Below are 20,416 nucleotides of genomic sequence, written 5' to 3'. Positions count from 1 at the left end.
ACCCTGGGCAAGTCACTTAACCCCCATTGCCCTGCAAAAAAAAAAAATGCTCTCCTTATTTTCCCCTCCTGTTTCCCTGTTAGGTGAAATATTTTTCTATACCTGATGTGCGTGTGTGTGTGTGTGTGTGTGTGTGTGTGTGTGTGTGTGAGAGAGAGAGAGAGAGAGAGAGAGATCCTCTCTTCTTTGCCAGTTTAGATGAGAGTGCAGTTCACCCCACACCCCTTCCCTCATTTTTTGTACAGACTTTTATTTATATATTTATTTTATTTTATTTTTTGTGGGGCAATGAGGGTTAAGTGATGTGCCCAGGGTCACACAGCTAGTATCAAGTGTTTGAGGCCAGATTTGAACTCAGGTCCTCCTGAATCCAGGGCTGGTGCTCTATCCACTGTGCCACCTAGCTGCCCCCCAGACTTCTATTTATAAACCCTGATTATGTGAGATTATTTTCTCTATGCTTCCTTGTTCCTCCAGTCTGTTCTTCTTCCCCATTCTTTCCATTCTTCATTCATTCAATAAGACATAATAGAACTGCTCCCAAGTTCTCAGTCTAATTAATCTCACTCTATGATCCCTGATGATAGGGTTCTGGGATGGGGGTGGGGCACAATTATCATCTCCCTAACTCAGAATGTAACCAGTTTGTCCTTTTTAAGTTCCTTTAAGATTTACACTAATGTTTACCTTTTTGTGTTCTTCTGACTCCTGTGTTTGTACTTCAACTTTATGCAGCTCCTTTTCAACAGGAATGCTTGAAGTCCTTTACTTCATTAAAGGTTAATTTCCCCCCATCAGCATTATACTCAGTTGGTTTGTTTTTGTATTTGGGGGGGGGGGTTGCAACGAACATTTATTTTATTTTTTCCAGTTACATGTAAGTTACATGTAGTTTTCAATATTCATTTTCATAAGATTTTGAGTTCCAATTTTTTCTCCCTCTCTCCCTTTCCTTCCACCTCCATAAGACAGCAACCAATCTGCTACAGGTTATGTATGTTCAATCCACAAGTGCTCTTTTTATCAGTTCTTTCTATGGGAGTGGGTTATACTCAGTTTTGATGGGTAAGTTACTCTTAGCTATAAGTCCATATCCTTTGCCTTCTCAAATGTTGTACTGTAAGTTTTTCTTTCCTTTAGAATGGCAATTATTAAATCATAAGTCATCCTGACTGTGGCTCCTCAGTATCAGAATTCTTTCTTTATAAATGCTTGCAGTATTTGTTCTTAGACCAGGAGGTCCTAGATTTTAGCAATTGTGTTACTGGGGTGTTTTATAAAGGGGTTTCTTTCATGGGTAACTAATGTATTTTTTTCAAAAAATTTCTACTTTACTCTCTGGTTCTAAGAGATCTAGGAAGTTTGCTCTTAAGATTTCTTAAGACAGTATGTCTACTCTCTTTTTTTGGTCAGAGCTTTCACACAGTTCAGTAACTTTTAAATTATCTATCCTCAATATCTTTTCCAGATCAGTTGTTTTTTCTATGAAAGTCCTTACATTTTCTTCTACTTTTTTTAGTCTTTTGACTTTGTTTTAGTATTTCTTGTTGTCTCATGGATTCACTGGCTTCTATTTGGTTCATTCTAATTTTCAGGGAATTTATTGCTTGGGTGTGCTTTTGCACCTCTTGTAACAAGCTATTAATTCCCTCTCCACTTCTTCCTTCCATAGCTCTCACTTCTTTTCCAATTTTTTTTCCTCTAGTATGTTCATTTTATTGATATAAACTTTTTAAAAAAGCTCTTCCTTCAACTCTTTCCAGTTGAACTTCTTGTGAATTCCAACTGAACTTGAAGATGTGTTTTCTTTTGAGGCTTTGCTTGTAGATGCAATGGAATCATTCTCTTTTTCTGGGTTTGTACCGTGAACCTTCCTGTTACCATGATAGCTTTTTTTTGGGGGGGGGGGGCGGGGCAATGAGGGTTAAGTGACTTGCCCAGGGTCACACAGCTAGTAAGTGTTAAGTGTCTGATGCTGGATTTGAACTTAGGTCTTCCTGAATCCAGGGCCAGTGCTTTATCCACTGCACCACCTAGCTGCCCCACCATGATAGTTTTTTATGATGACATTCTTTTTTTTTTCTCCTTTCTTCCAGTCTTCTTCCTGACTTTGGATTTTATCTTAGGGCTAGGCTCTGTGTATTTTTGGAGGGAATGACTGGGTTGGTCTTGCTGTGTCTCTTTTCATGTATTGAGTGTTTTATTATTCCAGGTTCTTAAAAACAACTTGGGCTAGGTACCTAAAAACTTTCAGTAATCCCAAAGTGGTCTGATCCAAGGCAAAGTCTAATTTTTGCCCTTCTGGGTCTGCTCCACAAGTTCCTGACTTAGGTTTGAGTCTGAACCTATGAGATGGCCTTCTTTGAAGTTTTAGTAGAATGCTCTTTGGAAAGATCTGTTGGTTCAGAGTGACAAAATTATCGGCTCCCCTTAGATTTGAGATTCCTGTCCTGGTTATTCTGTTGCAGGTTTCAGATTGTGCTGGAAGTTGGAACTGAGACCTCTACTCCTCTCCTATCATCCAACACTGCACACAGCTGTTCACAGCTGTGGCTTGCTTCTGACCTTGCTCCTTGCTCTGTACATAGCCTAGAGTATGTAAATTCTCCTCATACTGGAATACCACTCATAGGCATAGGTCCCCTCCTCATCCACCCTGGATCTGTTACCTAGAAAAAGATAGTAAGCAATAGAGCTATACATTGGTGCCTTTTCCAGCACTCTATACAATCTTAGCCTCCTTTCTGTGAGATCTAGAATCTCATTCTTGCCCTGGTGCATAGCCTCTCGCTGTGGCCATTCCTACCTATGCCCCATCCCCAATGGCCAAAGACTTCTCTGTCTAACTTCCTATGACAACTTAGACTTGAAAAATTACTAATTTTCTTGGATTTCCAATCAGGATTAAGTTTTGTACATTTTAAAGATCTGTTTGGAGGAACTGTGGAGGGGAACTCATTTTAATTCTTCCTGCTCTTCTTTTGCCATCTTGGTTTTCCCCCCGAAAAAATTTCTCTCAATATTAGTGATGTGGGGCAATCTTTTATGTAGTTGCTAAATATTTGCAATTCTTTTTTGGGCAGGGAGGGCAATGAGGGTTAAGTGACTTGGCCAGGGTCACACAGCTAGTAAGGGTCAAGTGTCTGAGGCTGGATTTGTACTCAGGTCCTCCTTAATCCAGGGCTTTATCCACTGTGCCACCTAGCTGCCCCCTTGCAATTCTTTTTTACATCATGAGACCTTTAATATTCATTATTTTTGTTAGTTGTTTTGTGTCTGATGAATTCACTCAAGTTCATGAATTCTCAACTAGTTTCTTTGCTGATTCTCTAGGGTTTTCTAAGTAAATGATCATGTCGTCAATAAATATGAATAGTTTTTTCTCCTCTTTCCCTATGTTTATGCCTTAATTTCTTTCTCTTATCCTATTGCTATCACTAGTATCAAACTATCAAATGGCAACAGAGAAAGGAGACATCCTAGGTTTTTCTCTAGTCATTCCCTAGATAGTTGTTAAATTCTAAAACAATTCCTGATCTACAACTTCCTAATCAAAATTCATCTGTTCTTTTTATCTCTTTCCTCCATAACACATATGTATACATATATACACATAGACACATATATCTCTCTTAAAGATTTTATGGTTCTGTAGGAATTCTGCCAATGAATTTTAGGAATTGCCTAGCCTCTTGGACTCTGAATTTCAATGACTCCCAGATGAGCAATTTTGTATATTCACAATGGCATTCCTGAGACAACAGATGTACCCGAATAGTGGTTCTAATTGTGAAGGTTGCAAGCAGCATGTTTGTGGAGAACATTTTTGAGGGGAAAATGAAAGTCTGGTACCTCTCAAAACAGTTTTGACAGCATCTAAAAGAAGACTGGTCTTAGACATGTGTCATAGACTTGTACATTATAGGAATCAGAGGAATGCCAGTGATAAGGAAATCACTATGCTCAGAAAAACTACAACCTGTCAATATACTTCCTAAAATGCATTGCCATGAATCAGCCACAATATTCTAGATGTGATCTGACTAGGGCAGAGCACAGGAAGACTATCACCACTCTCATTCTAGATACTATGCCCTTATTAATGCAACCCAAAATGCTGATGCCATCCTAGACTGCAACGTTACGGTACTGACTCCTATTTGACCTTATAGCTTGCTAAATCTTCATGTCTTTTTTATGTGAATGATTTGTCTAGCTATACTTATCTTATCTTGTATACATACAATTCATTTTTAACTTAATAAATAACTACCATTGGTGAAGGGCAGGCTGCCTAAAAGGTGGTCTCTCCCCTTTCCCAGATGTCATTGTTTTAAGGATATAGTAAACTATAAAATAATTATCACCACAAATCATCTTTTAATAAATACTTCATTTCCTTGTAAATTATCTATTTTAAAATATATATACACATATATATGTCTACAAACAACATAAACATATATATATGTTTATGCATGTGCATGTATATGTATACACACACACACACACCATTAGAGTTCCTAGGACAGTAATAAAACCTCCAGAAATGAAAACTCATTGATCTAAAATTATGAGCACACTCCTAAACACTACATATAAGTTTGCAAATATAATCCATGATATATACGTTTATATATAAGTTATTTACTTACTAATAATGGTAGTAAAGCTGCCCAATCTTGGAAGCAATTTCCCCTATCTGCCATCGCTTCAAGCCATACCGATTGTCCAAGACTTGACTGTTTAAAAAAAAAAAAGTGGGAGGAAAGCAGACAGGACTTTGAAGAACAGGGAAGAAAATGAAAGCTTGCAAATGTAATACAAAATTTTCCAATGTATCCCAAAGCAGCTATTTGACTACTTCAAAAAGCATTCATTATCTACTCTTATGAACTCTGGATGGGACAAATGATATCTGGAACAACCTGAGGAAATTTCACCCCAAAGATATAGTATGTTGGACAAAGTTAAAACCAACTCAGAGTAAGATCATGTTTGGCATAGTATATTAGAAATTTCTAAGTTCTAAATTGCCACTAATTATGTGGCTTTAACAAAGTTATCTTTAATATTAGTAGGGTTGGATTAGATGCTCTCAAAGGTACCTTCCAGCTTAAAAATTCTATACATTTTTTATTCTATAAATAATAAGGAAACCTATTTAAAAATTTTAAAATATGATTTATTCATCATAGAAATTCTTTCTGAACTATTTTAGATGTAAGAAACATCTTTGTAAAGGTTAGATAAATATGCAACATTTTCAAATATTAATTTTTATGATTCTTCCTATTCTTATTCCAACAATAAACCATTACTATCATTTCGCTACTTAAAAAAACACACAACTGGGGCAGCTAGGTGGCACAGTAGATAGAGCACTGGCCCTAGATTCAGGAGGATCTGAGTTCAAATCCAGCTTCAGACACTTAACACTTACTAGCTGTGTGACCCTGGGCAAGTCACTTAACCCCAATTGCCTCACCAAAGAAAGGGGGGGGGGCAGCTAGATGGCACAGTGGATAAAGCACTGGCCCTGGATTCAGGAAGACCTGAGTTCAAATCCAGCCTCAGACACTTGACACTTATTAGCTGTGTGACCTTGGGCAAGTCACTTAACCCTTTATTGCCCTGCAAAAAACCCCCAACAAAACAAAACAAAACAAAAAAAACAAACCCACACAACTGAGAGAACACTATGAAATATGATGTCTTTGGCCACCAGAATAATGAGGGTCATAATCAGAATGAAAACAAAATTACTACTGTAATGATTAGAGTGACGTCACCTGCTGGAGAGTTACTGTAGGAAAGCTCTGCCATGAGGAGAAGGCATCTGAGGGCAAGCCATGTAGCTTTTCCTTGGCATCAGGAAGTGACATTTGCTCATGGGTACTGTCCATCAAAGCTACCAGCCAATGAGCTTGGAGCTATGTGTGCGAATGGACGGGATTTGTTCCCAGTTTCACAGGAGGCTTGTGGGATGAAGGAGGGGTGGTTCTCTCTCTTTCGTCAGGACTCTCATGGAGACCGGAGCAGGAGACACTGGCTCCCTGAGGTAGACAGCTGAATCTAGGCCCCTCTCTCTCTTCACCAAATTCTTATTCTCCTTAATAAATGCTTAAAATTCTAAACTCTTGCTAAAGCTTTTAATTTAATGGCAACCACTCATTGGATATTTTAGACAGTATAGCTAGAATTTTAGCCCCTTATACTACCTTATCCATTCAGTCATTCACCTGTGCCTTCTTACCATCTGCTATCACCAAACTACCTCCCTACCTAGATTAGCACTCATTACCCTCACCAGACTTGACATTTGGACCTCCATACTCAAATCTTCTTAAATTTATGTACCAGTCTGTGAAGAAGTTAACCCACTCATCTTTGGAGCTCCCATTCAAGGGCCCAACTCAATGACTGCTGACTAAGGGTGTTCAATCTAGTAGACTATATCTTCTGGCTACCCCTAGACACAAGACCATACTCCAGTATCACATTCCATCCAGCCATCTCATCATCTGCCTGATCCTTCCCCAATGCACACCGCAGCTCCCTCTTCCATTTTTATCTCCCCAGGAAAAGCAAACAAAAACTCCCTTACCTAGTCATCTCTTCCATATGTATATTATCTTCCCCTTTTAGAACATAAGGTACTTGAGAGTAAGGAGTCTATTTTAAAAATATTTTTATTCCTAGAGCTTACCACAGTACATGGAATATAGTAAGCATTTATTTTTCATTTCATTCACTCATTCATTCAGCCATTAATCCTCTAAAACCTATTCACCCAAGTTCTTGAAAATGACAATAGTAGAGCTAGATCTTAGTCAGCTGAAAAGACTTCCAGTACTACTTCCCCACACTCAACAGACTATGTATGAATTATCTTAGACTACCTTTACTAACTGAAGGGGGGGTTCAGCTTCTGAAGGTTGCTCAATAGGTGATGATTTTTATGGCCATGCCAATTTATGAAGACCAAATGACCATCACAAGAAATAGTAGCAGTCTACACATCCTTTGTGTTTTGCAGTAATGAAAATCTAACAGGATTCATTTTCTTACCGATGTTGCTGTTGGAACTTCCAGAGTTTGGTGTAGACGTCAAAAGTTCGCCCAAAATACGATTGCCACTGCTTTTGTCCATACTGTGGCAAATCTCTGCAACAACAAGGGAATATTTAGTTGTAAACTGCACTGAAATAAACAATTTTTTAAATCACATAAACTTTTAATAATTCAGAAAAACTTTTGATGAGGATTTATTTTTTTTTAAGTATGGCATATCTAAGGACAGCTAGGTGGTGCAGTAGATAAAGCACTGGCCCTGGATTCAGGAGGACCTGAGTTCAAATCTGGCCTCAGACACTTGACACTTACTAGCTGTGTGACCCTGGGCAAGTCACTTAACCCTAACTGCCCTGGAAACAAAATATTCCATATCATGGTAAAAATAGGGATGCTATAATGCTCACCTACCAAATGATTAATTTGATCACCTTGGGTGTTTCTCTCTAAATAAGAACCTGTTTATTCTGAAGACATGAAATTCCTAGTTTTGAGTGTCTATTGTACATAGAGAAAACCAATATGGCATCATGGAAAAAGCACTGAATTTGTAGTTAAGAAATCTGTGTTCTAATCTAAAGTGATACTATTTGTTTTGCCATGGACTCATCATTTAATAAAAAAAATAATACCCAACATTTATTTTAGCACGTTAAGGTTTGCAAAGGACTTTACAAATATTTTCTCTTTGATCCCAACAGCAACATAAGTGCTCCTTGTCCTATTTTCCAAATGAAGCTAAGAGACATTAAGTAGACTTGCCAGGGTCACACAGATACAAAGTATATGAAGCAGGGTTTGAACTTAGGTCTTACTGACTCCCAAGTCCAGCATCTCAACCACCATAACATCTAGCTGCATCCAAGCACCTTCTCTGATTCATTTGTATAACAGGGAAACATGAATACTAGTTATGCTTCAAAAGGCTGACATAAAAGCAACTTCTTATAAACAATAAAAAACGTATTGACTTTGAGCTGAAATTCATTCATTCATCCAACAAGTTGTTGTGGTTTTTTTTTTCCTGAGCAGTTTGACTTTATTAGCCAAAGGCAGGTCTGGCCCCCTAAGTGCTCTTGGGTAGACAGGTTCGTTTCTTCTTCACTACCACTGGCTTCTGGCTCATAAGGATGGCACTGGCCTTGCACAGAGTGGTCATGCAGAGATCTTTCTGGTATTTGTTCTTGCAGATGATGTGCCAGATGCTGTTGAGTGTGGCCTGGGCGTTTTTGTTGATGGTAGCCCTCACATAGGAAGTGGCAGGCTTCCTCTGACCTGCCCGGCACTTCAGCACCACCATGATGCCCTTGCCGCTGGTGGCCAGCTCAATGCCCACCATCTTCCAGTGGATCAGCCTGTTGTGGCAGGAGTTTCGGGCCTTGAGGTTGTTGGGCTCGGTGCTGTACGTCTGCTTGTCGCGCTTGATGAGAAAGCTGGAGCAGTTCCAGAGGACCAGCCACACAAAACAGACACCAAGAATCCATCAAGCAGAATCAAAAGATTGAAAAGATAGAAGAAAATGTGAAAACCACCAACATAGAGATGATAATCCATTCCATGGGAGCTGATGAGATCAGCAAGTAACACACTAGAGGGGAAGTAATGAAGAAGGCCCAAAATAGAGCTTTACTAGAAATCTACCATTAGTGGGCATAACCCAGTAAAGGAGACTTAAGAGGGGCAGCTAGGTGGAACAGTGGATAGAGCACCGACCCTATAGTCAGGAGGACCTGAGTTCAAATCCGACCTCAGACACTTAACACTTACTAGCTGTGTGACCCTGGGCAAGTCACTTAACCCCAATTGCCTCACCAAAAAAAAAAAAAAAAGGAGACTGAAGAAAGTAAGAAAGGTCAGGTTGGTAGGAAGAGGACCAGGAGAGACTAGTGTCAAGAAAACCTAGAAAGAAGAGAATATCAAGGAAAAGAGGGTGATTGCTTTATTTGGCCTCATGGCTAAGGTTAAAGCAAATATCTGGGTTCATAATTTCTACAAAATTGGTACTCAGTAAAATGATACCAATACAAACTTTATTATGATGTGATATAGCAAGCAGGAAAACAAAGCATATACATACTATGGCAATATAAACAGCCAGAGGTTTGTCTCCAAATGCAAGAAACTCACCCTACCTGAAGTAGGCCTGTTGAGGTAAAAACATGCTTGAAGTTGGGTTTCAGGTAGCAAGATTATATACCCTAAGAATGGACTTGCCTAAGAACAGATAATTGGTGCCATATGTAGGAGGGGGAATTCCTAATCAGACCCACATGTGGTAGGTGATTGGTTGGTTGCCGTCCTTCATTCTCAGAGACGACCAAAAAGAAATCACTGTGTTGGGGCCAAGATACAGTGTGTCCAAATGTGGCTGATCAGGCCAATATGAGCTTGGAAGGCTCTAGCACAGGTTGAGCATGAATAGCCCACATGAACATTTGGATTTGGAGTGGAAATGTCTATAAATTTGAGCATCTCATATTCCTTTTGAGCTACTACAATTCTGCTTTGCTCATAGAACACAGTGCCTTCTTTGATGAAGACACACCATGCTGGGTGGTCCTGTGCCAGTGTCTCCTATGTCTCATAATCAACGCCAGAGTTCTTCAGAGAGACCTTGAGAGTGTCCTTTTATAACTTCTTCTAACCTCCATGTGAGTACTTGCCTTGAGTGAGCTCTCAATAAAACAGTCACAAATATATGTTTGGCATTTGAATAATGCAGCCAGCCCATCAGAGTTGCATTCTCTGCAGTAAAGTTTGAATACTTGGCAGTTCAGCTTGAGAAAGAACCTTGGTGTCCAAGTACCTTATCTTGGTGTCCTGGCATGATGCTGGTATACTGTACCAGTTTCACAATTATACAATAATGAGGTCAGCACAATGGCTCTGTAGATCTTCAGTCTGGTAGGCATCTAATATCTCTTCTCCCCCACAGTTTCCTTTGGAGCCTCCCTAACATTATGTTAGCTCTGGCAATGTGTGTCAACCTTATCATCTATATGTACATCCCTAAAAAATACACTGCCAAGGTAAGTGAATTCATTCACAGCATTCAAAATTTCTCTATTTGCTGTAACAAGTGGTTCCACTTATAGCTGGTGGAAAACCTTTGGGGTTTTTTGGTATTAATTTTTAGGCCAAGATTAGCACAAGCAGCAGATATTGATCCATGCTTTGTTGTAGCTCAGCCTCAGAGGCTGCACTGAGTGCATAATCATCTGTAACAAAGTCACACACCAGCTCTTCCTCCACTTTAGTTTTGATTTATACCCTTTTCAAGTTAAATAATTTAGTATCATTGTGGTAGCTGACCTTGATGCCACTTTTGTCCTTGTTGAAGGCATATGACAAAAGTCTTACTGAGTCTCTTATTGATATGAAGGCCAAGGGAAGGTTGAGTAGGGGGAGTTTCTTTATCTAGACTACAAACCGCTAGGAGGATCTAATGTTAACTAAGGCAACAGAAAGAGGCTCCTGCAGCAGATTGAGAGTTCATGTAATCAAAAAATCTGCTAGCCTTATCCTTATCCACCTGACATAGAGCTAATGGTAGAAGAGTACAAACTGTCTGGTTTTTCCTATTTGTTTCTGTAAACATTAGGACTACTCAGCCTAAATGTCTCCATTATGGAATCTTATCATTATGAATATGATATCAAAGAATAACTATGACACCAAGCAATAATTATAACATCAACAAAAAAAAATTTTCGATTATTATAGTGATTGATCAGTGTCAATAGTTGCAGAGAGGTCAAGAAAGATAGGGACTGAGAAAAGACCATTCTGTTTGATAATTAAGAGACTGTTAATAACTTTGCAAAGAACAATTTGCATTGCATGGTAAGAACGGAAACCAGACTTTAGAGAATTATGAGAAGAGTGAGAGGAAATAACATGGTAGCAACTTATCTAGATGGCCTAACCTCAAGGAGGTTAGCCACAAAAGGGAGGAGAGATATGGGATGAGAGCTAGCAGGGATGGATAAATCAAGTAGATTTTTTGAGGATGAGGGAGACATGGGCATGTTTTTCAACAGTAGGGAAGTAGCCAGCAGACAAGGAAAGAATGGTAAATGAGAAACTGGGGATGGTGAAAGGGGCAATCTGCCAGCGAGAAGAGAAGGGAATGGGACCATTTGTGTATACAGAAGTAGTTGCCATGAAATCATCTCTTCATGTGAAACAGGGGTGAAGGAGATAATTGTAGAAAGCATCGGGGTGATGTGAAAAGAGGATAAAGAGAGAAGAGGGAGCTTTTGGTGAATGGCCTCAGTTTTTCAGTTGAATATGAGACAAGCTTCTTGGCCTAGTTAGTAACTCTTGGTAGCTCTTAGTTTAACTTTTCTCTGTCAAATCTTGAATAATCAAATGCTAGAGCTAGAAGAAGCTATGGAGAGCTAATCTGACCCTTTCATTTTACAATTTAAAAAACTGAAGGCATATAACTTTCCCATAGTCACAAGAATATTAGAAATGGAGAAGACTTTTAAAAGTCAATTCAATTGGGGCAGCTAGGTGGCACAGTGGATAGAGCGCCAGCCCTGTAGTCAGTAGGACCTGATTTCAAATCCGGCCTCAGACACTTTGACATTTAACCAGCTGTGTGACCCTGGGCAAGTCACTTAACCCCAATTGCCTCACCCCAAAACAAACAAACAAAAAACAGTCTCAGTTTTCAAGAAGGTTACATGTTATTAGGAAGGAATATAACAGGCATAGAAATAAATTGTATAATCTGAAAAGAAAGAACAGTGGCAACTGGAAGGATCAGAGAAAGCTATACAGAAGTGACACCTAAGCTGAGTCTGAAAAACGACGACAATGATTCAGAAAGGCAAGATGTGAGAAGAAAGTACATTCCAGGCACGAAGAGGAGCTTGAGCAAAGGTATAGAGGAGGGAGACAATCTCAGTTTCAAATAAGAACTAGTTCAATTTGAGTGGAACACAAATAAGATTGTAAACTTATTAGGTAGGAACCAAATTGTGAAAACTGCACCTTAGAAAAATTATTTTGACCATAATGTGAAAATAGAAACACCAGTTAGGAGTCTATTAAAATAGTGCAAAAAAAAGGTGATAAGTGATTGAACTCAAACACTAGATATTCAGTATTAAGGAAAAAATAAACACAAGAGATATTGTATATAGTGATGTTACGGATCTGATAAGAGTATGTACAGTGTATGCTGGGGGAACTGAGAAAAAAATTTGGACTGACAGAGTGGGCCAGATTATTGAGGTTTGAAACTCTCTGTTTTTTCTTCAGGTAGTCTATCATGGAGAAGATAAAATTTTTATTTTACAACCAACTATGGAGTAGCAGCATCTTCTCTACCTGCTATTAAGAAAAGGAAACAAGTATTTATTAAGCACCAATTGTGTACTAGGTACTATACTAAAAAGCACTTTACAAGTATTTCATTTGATCCTCACAACAACCCTAGGAGGTAGGTCCTATTATTATCCACATTTTACAATTGGGGAGACTGAAATAGAAGTTAAATGATTTGCCCAGGGTCACAGAGCTTGTTTCCAAGACTATATTTGAAGTCAGCTCTTCCACAGACTCCAGACCTAGATATTTACTATGCCACTTAGGTATCTCAGAACTGAAGCTTTTTTGTATACCTCTTTCAAAATAATTCACAGAATCACAGACCTGGGGTCTCAAAGATCATCAAATCCTTAGGTATATATTTTAAAAGAAAAACCCTTTAGAACATCCCCAAGTGGTCATGTAGCTTCTGCTTTATGACTTTTAATCATCATGAAAAACTTTACATGAGCAACTGCCTACAAGCTCATATTAATTCAGTGCTAAATAGTAGGCTCCAGAATGTAAAGTGCTTCTAAATAAGACCTAATGGTGACTCTGCAAAGATATTGTTTTATAAAGGTACATAAAACATTTAGATCTAAAGCTCCCTCATAAAGGTAATATTTCTTCCCTAAAAAATGTGGTTATATTTTCAAATAACTAAAGAAAAGATTTTCTAATGAAAAACATTCATGTGGGCTAAAACAGAAAATACTGAAAGGGTGGTCATGGTTTGTAACAGACCAAGGTTTTATCAAAAAAGCTAGACTCATTTCTATACAAGCTAGTATTTGGCCCTTCTTTAAAACACTGAATATATCTTCTCATCATTATTATTGTCAGCAGAGATGGGAAAATTAATGGTCCAGATAATTAAATTAAATGGGACTTGGTGAACTGCCTCATAAGCTCAAATAACCTTGCATTTCACATTCTGCAAAGGTATCTGTATCATGAACAGGCTGATCACAGAATTTCTCTAGGCCTTCCAAATAAAAGTTTGGCCATAGGATAAAACAAAATCCTCTACTTTGATTGGTCAAACAAAGGAAAATAGTGGTCTGAATTTTTCCTAGGAAGAACTGTAGCAAATTGATGTCAAATGAGTTTTCAGAGTGCTCTAAAGTATACTAAATTAGTCTATCTGTAGACTAACTTATTTTTTGGATAGATGCTACAGATAAGTAATAAGCTGAACACAAAACCGAATACAAGGAAGAAATTAGGCTAGATCATATTAAGGAAACTGTGCAGTGCTTTCAATGATCACAAGCTACTCAAGGTCGTAAAAGCACATTTCTTTTACACCAATACTCTCTTGGTGATGTTATCTATCATAAAATATCACAACTTCACAAGAAACACAATTGCAGAGGACCTGAAGAGCAACAGAAAGATTCATGATGGATGTTGACAGAATATAGCAGGTTAACAATGATTATGCATAAGAATGGTGTAAATTAGAGGTGTCAAACTTACAGCCTATACATAAGTGGCAGGCAAAACTCCAAAGACCATTCTGAACCAGATAAAAATGTAATTGGGAAATATTTAACAAAATAAATAAAAATACAATAAAACATAGATAATGTTAACTTGTGGTTTTCTAAGTCAAAATACAGCCTGCAGGGATCTGTTTGACACTAATGATGTAAATGATATAATTATGGACAATGTATGACTGGAAAATGAGTTGGGTGGGTTAAAAATAGTGTAAGAAAATGGAAAATGAAGCATGTTAATGATAGTATGTTAGTGAGGAATTATAGACAGATAGCCCAGAAGCTACACTAAGTATGATTATGTGATTATGTAAACTTGTGTGAGCCAAGTTATCTTTTGAGTTTGGGACACCTGAAAGGAATCATAAAATATAAAACACATCCTGCAGAGGTCAACAAGGATAGTGAAGGGTATTGAAGGCTCTTGAATACACATCATATAACAACTGGTTGACAGAAATAAGAATTCTTAACCCATAGAAGACACATGGAGAACATGATAGCTGTGTTCAAAAATCTGAAGAGCGGTCATGTGCATAAGGAATCAGACTTCTGCTGTTTGACACCACAGGGCAAAATCAGAAAAAATGGGTGGAAGTTTCTAAGAGTAGATTTAAATTCCCTAACAATTAGAGCTGTACAAAGGTGGAATAGGCTGCCTTGGGATATGGTGGATTCTTTATATGTAATATGTTAGCAAACATGACAAAAAAAAAAGAAAATTACAGCTGTTGGAAGGATTGTGGAGAAACAACCTCATTAATGTACTATTTATAGAACTGTGAATTGGGCCAGTGATTCTGAAAAGCAATTTGGAACTATGCCCAAAAAGTCACTCAACTATACATATCCTTTGACCCAGCAAGGTACCACTACCAAGCCAACACCCCAAACAGATCAACAAAAGGAGAAAAGGACCCATTTGAACAATAATATTTATAGCAGCTCTTTTTGTAGCAACAAAGAACTAGAAACTTAGGGAGTGCTCTTCAATTGGAGAACAGCTAAAAAAAAATTATGGTATATGACTGCAATGGAATATTATTATGTTCTAAGAAATGGTTTCAGAGAAACTTGGGAAGATTTATATGAACTGATATAGAATGACGAAAGGAGGGCCAGGAGATCAATTTATACAATCTCAAAAACACTGATAAAAGAAAATTCATTGGAAGGGATTGTGGAAGGACAGGCACACTAACACACTGTTGATAGAGTTGTGAATTAGTGCAATCATTTCAAAAAATAAATGGTCATAAGTAAATGGTTAAATGATATGAACAAGACTTTTCTTTTTTTTTATTTTAATTTTTTTGGGGGGCACGCAATGGGGGTTAAGTGACTTGCCCAGGATCACACAGCTAGTGTCAAGTGTCTGAGGCCAGATTTGAACTCAGGTACTCCTGAATCCAAGGCTGGTGCTTTATCCACTGCGCCACCTAGCTGCCCCAACAAGACTTTTCAAAAGAAATTCAAGCCATCAACCAAAAGAAAAAAAAATGCTCTAAATCACTGACAAGAAAAATACAAATTAAAAACAACTCTAAGATTTTAACTCTGCTCCCATGAGAAACCATGACCATGAAAGATCAAAGTAGCAGTTGCCCAGAGTACTGTGAGAGAAAGTAGCCACTGGGATAGGACAGTCAATTGGTTCAACCATTTGGAAATACATTTGGAACAATACCAAAAAAGTCACTAAAGCATACATGCACTTTAACATACCAATATCACTACTAGCCATATATGCCAGAAAGAGATCAAAGAGGTAAAGGGGTCACATGTACAAAACTACTTATTGCAGTATTTTATTGTTTTAGCGAAGACCTGAGAGAAAAGTGAGTACCCGTGACCTGGGAAATGGCTGATCAAATTATGGTCTATTAATATAATGGAATACCACGAGAAATTATATAAGGGACAGATTCAGAAAAACCTTGGAAAACCTGTATGAACTGATGGAAACGTGAAATGAGCAAGAGAACAATGTATACAATGATTACAATAATGGGAAGTGAAATAATTTAGAAATACTTAAGAATGCAAGGATGAATAATGACTTCAGATTAATGATGAAGCAAGCCTCCCACCTCTTGGAAGAGCAGTGAAGGACCAGGGGTACATAATGAGACACATTTTTGGTAATAGCAAATGTTAGAGAAATGATTATTAAATAACAAATTATTAGGGAAGATTCCTGATCTTTCCCAAAAACTTACCCCACACCTAGACCATCTTATCTAGGTGAAGTTTGTTGCCCCACCCAACTAGAAAACCTGACATAGAATTTAATACAAGGTGATGTTTGGCCCATTGTGTTTCACTCTGGCAGGTTTGGGCAAGGGGGTAGATCCTTTGTTGACATTGGCTGAGGCTAGGGCTGGTCTGGGAGGAAGAGGGATCACAGTCACATTCCCAGCCCCTCATTAGTACAGGTCCATATTTCATTTTAATATTCATTCTTCTAATTAATTATTAACCAATCAAAGTTGATGGCCACCCTCAGGAACACCCACCATTCCAAGAGCATACAAGCACTAATCCTTGCAACCACCCTGGAGATAAGTGCTATTATTATCCCCATTCTACAACTGAGGAAAGTGAAGCAGTTCATGTTCTTATGGTTACAAAGGTGGTGCCAGCAGTTATTCTTCAGAGCCCAGAGCAATCATGCCATGAATAATAATTTTCCTCAATTAATTTATCAAATTCAACACCAATCCACATTTTTTTTTTTTTGGTGAGGCAACTGGGGTTAAGTGACTTGCCCACAGTCACACAGCTAGTAAGTATTAAGTGTCTGAGGCCGCATTTGAACTCAGGTCCGCCTGAATCCAGGGCCGGTGCTCTATCCACTGTGCCACCTAGCTGTCCCCAGTCCACATTTTAAATAGCTCGATTCTAAATACTGCTACATAATCCCAGCTATTTTTCTCCATTAGCAAAACAATCAAAATTTGTGAAATAAAGCTTAGGAATCATGAGAAATCTCAAAACTAATTGTAAATTACAATAGAAATTCATTGCAAAACTTTCACCTTTCCCTGGAAACTTGAAGGATTATGGGCAGTTCCTCATTTTGCCAAGTAAAAAGATTCCAATTTTTTCTTACTTTAGAGCCTGCAAGTGCATGCTCTATTTTAATTTCTCTTAAGTGCTCTTCCTTCTAATTTGCTTAGACAATGAAATTCTACCAAATCATTCCTAGAAGACTATAAATATCCACTTTCAAAATATTTTTTACCTTTTTCTAAATTATTTGCCTTTTCCTAAACAAGCCTTTTTTCTTTCAAGTTGGAGAACAAGCTAATACTTGAACTAAAAGGTTCTGAAAGCTCTGAAAGTTTCAACTGCAAAGTTGCTTTTTGAATTATTAAAAACAACCTTTTTAGTCTGGCTTCAGTTCAGTTTAGGACTGAGTATTTCTCTAGTTGGTGAAATCACCTTCTTATTTTACAATAAAACAAAAAACTTTTCACTGTTCAGGGAAGAGAATGAGTGAGAAGTCTGGGTGCTATGCAAAATTCACAAAATCTCTACTTTTAATGATCCAAAGAGCTGCATTCTCAAAATCTTACTAAGCTATTTCAATATATGCCATTAAAACTATACTTCCATCATTATTTGTAAGTTATATATTAAACAGATTACATTTCCATCACAAATGTAGTCTCTAGTTTGTCATGTCATAAATATCTGCAATGGGGAAAGACTGTGTCTGTCTCTCTCCTTCTCCAACTTAGCCAGAATTATGAACACAGTGATAAGACTATATTTTGAAGGTTTTCAAACCTTTGCCTATTTTACCCTTTGTCCTTTGGCTGATCAGGACACAAGAAAAAATCAGTTGGATTTAGTAAGACAGAATATACCGAATGCTAACAGAATATATTCTACATTATACACAACACAAATAAAATTCTGCTCACTCTTAAGCTACCAATACTAAAAAAAAATTTTTTTAAATACTCAGAAGGGAACAGAGGGAAATTCCAAAGGGGATACAGACAAGCAAGGTCATTTTGTTACTATTTTGTTAAATTTAATGTATACTTTCAAACTATTTACAGAGGTTTATGTTTTCACATACAATTTTCTTTTCTGCTCTTTATATGTTGGAATGTTCATATTTGCTGAGTTGTGAAATTAAAAATTTTAAAAATGTGTAAAGACAAGAGAAAATTTGTTACTTTGTTAATAATCTTTGTTCCAGTGATCCTACTGAGTACATTCCTCCCCCCCACCCACCCCAAAGAGGTTAAAGACAGACCCCCTTTGTAACAAAATATTCATAGCATCATTTTTTTTGCAGTAGCAAAGAATTGAAAAGCAAGTAGGTGCCCCCTGAGTGAGAAAAGGCTGAACAAAATGTGGGATATAAATGTAATGGGATATTATCATGCAGTAAAACATGATGCACATGATGAATTCCAAAAAATATGCAAACGTATAAATTGATACGAAATGGAGCAAGAAGAATCAGGAAAACGATATACAAAATGAATATAATCATTGAATCAAAAAGACACAAAAAAAGGAGCTCAAATCTGACCATTTAAGATCCTGCAGGGCAGGTAATGAAGCAAACCCCTTTCCCCTCTGCTGAAAGGTGTGGAACTGCAAGGAAAGAATGCTGCATACATTGCCAGGCATGTTCACTGTACTAGTTATTTTTATTTAAATGTCTTTCTTTGTTATATAAGAAGGTCCATTGTGAGGGGAAACTATGACTGTGATGCAACTGTATACGCTCTTCTTCCTGGGTTTTCATGATGTTATTCTCCTAATTTTTCACTTGTCTGACCAACACTTCTCAGTCTCTTTAGAAGGATCATTATCCATGTTCTGTCCCCTAGGTATTCAGGTACCCCACAGCTTTACCATGGCCCCAATTCTCTATATACACACTCTGTTTTGATAATCTCATCAGTTCTCAACTATCATATCAAAGCAGATGATTCCCAAATATGCATATCCAGCCCGTACCTCTCTTCAGAGCCCCAGTTTGGCAGATTTGGTGGCCTGTTGCATATACATCTACATCTTAATATACCACAGGTGACCCCAAAATGAACGCATTTTCTTTCTGCCAAACCCATCCCCTCCTCCTAACTTCCCTATTTCTGTTGAGATCACCACCATTTCCCCAGTTATCCAGGTTCATAACTTAGGCATCATTCTCAACCCAGCACTCTCATTAATTCTCCCTCTCATATTCAGCTGCCAAATCTTGTTAGTTTTGCCTTTTTGTCTCATTCACACCACAACAACCCTACATCAAGTCCTCTTTGCTCCTCCTAAAGATACTGCAATAGGGGCAGCTAGGTGGCGCAGTGGATAGAGCACCGGCCCTGGAGTCAGGAGGCCCTGAGTTCAAATCCAGCCTCAGACACTTAACACTTACTAGCTGTGTGACCCTGGACAAGTCACTTAACCCCAATTGCCTCACCAAAAAAAAAAAGATACTGCAATAGTTTCCTAAATGGTTTCTCAACCTCCATTCTCTTATCTCCTCCAATACTTTATCCACAACTAATACCCTAAAAGCACAGACTTGATAATGTCATTCTTGTACTCAAAAAGCTTCTGTGGCTCCCTATTACTCCTAAGACAAGTATAAATTCCTTTTTCACATTAAACACCCTCCACAATCTAGATTCTACTTAGCTTTTAAGACTGATTTAATGAGATCCCCTTGCACAGTCTGGAAAAACTAATTTTTTTGATGTTTCTAAAACTCCATCTCCTGTGCCCTTCCACAGACTGGTCTGCATACTAGAAATGTTTCCTATCCTCATCTGATCTCTTAGAATACACAGCTCCCTTCAAAGTTCAGTTATGTATCACCTAATTCCCTCAGTTGTTAATGTCCTTCCCCTCAGCCAAAGTTACTTTGTTTTAGATAGACAGACAGACAGACAGATAGATAGATAAATATCTTGCATATACTTACCTCTCTGTGTGTGTGTGTGTGTGTGTGTGTGTGTGTGTGTGTGTGTGTATATATATATATATATCTCTTCCCTCCCACCTAGCAGAATGTAAGCTCCTTGAAGGCAGGATGTTTTCTTATTTTTACCTTTGTAATCTCAAGATACAGTACATAAAAGGCATTTAATAAATGCTTGTTGAACTGAAATGATTATGTTAACAAAAAAATTAACAAAATTTATTTTTAAAATTAAAAAAATTCAGAGAGAGAATGTTGAGGGTAGTATGAAAAATAAGCACCCATGTAAGTGATTTATCTATCATATAATCAGAGGTGGTCTCAGAGGTAGTGCTTGAACTCAGATCTGCCTTACTTTAAGGCCAGCAGGCTTCTATCCACTAGATCACATGGCTTCAGATAACCCTGTTAAACAGATAAGTAAGGATTATTATCCCTATTTTAAAAGTAAGGAATTTGAGGCTCAAAGAAATTAAATTATTTTCTCAGGCTAAGTAGCTAAGGAACATAGCTAAGATTTGACCACAGGTCTTCTGACTATAACAAATATTCAAGTTCTTGAACTAAG

At 37.8% G+C, this 20,416-nt stretch overlaps 1 protein-coding gene across 2 annotated transcripts in view; it reads right to left on the bottom strand.

The window, feature by feature from the left end:
• SCAI (suppressor of cancer cell invasion) overlaps window positions 1-20,416 on the bottom strand; it is a 191,930-nt gene that overhangs the window by 57,091 nt on the left and 114,423 nt on the right. For both annotated transcript variants that reach the window (XM_043985115.1, XM_043985116.1), the window contains exons 4-5: window positions 7,072-7,167; window positions 4,656-4,742 (exon numbers count right to left, since the gene is read on the bottom strand). In XM_043985115.1, coding sequence (XP_043841050.1) covers window positions 4,656-4,742; window positions 7,072-7,167 — 183 coding nt within the window. The remainder of the gene's footprint in view (window positions 1-4,655; window positions 4,743-7,071; window positions 7,168-20,416) is intronic.

The sequence above is a fragment of the Dromiciops gliroides genome, chromosome 2, assembly GCF_019393635.1.
Source record: "Dromiciops gliroides isolate mDroGli1 chromosome 2, mDroGli1.pri, whole genome shotgun sequence".
NCBI lineage: Eukaryota > Metazoa > Chordata > Mammalia > Microbiotheria > Microbiotheriidae > Dromiciops > Dromiciops gliroides.
The sequence above is the reverse complement of the archived record's forward strand: the minus strand, read 5'-3'. Positions and strand labels throughout refer to the sequence as shown.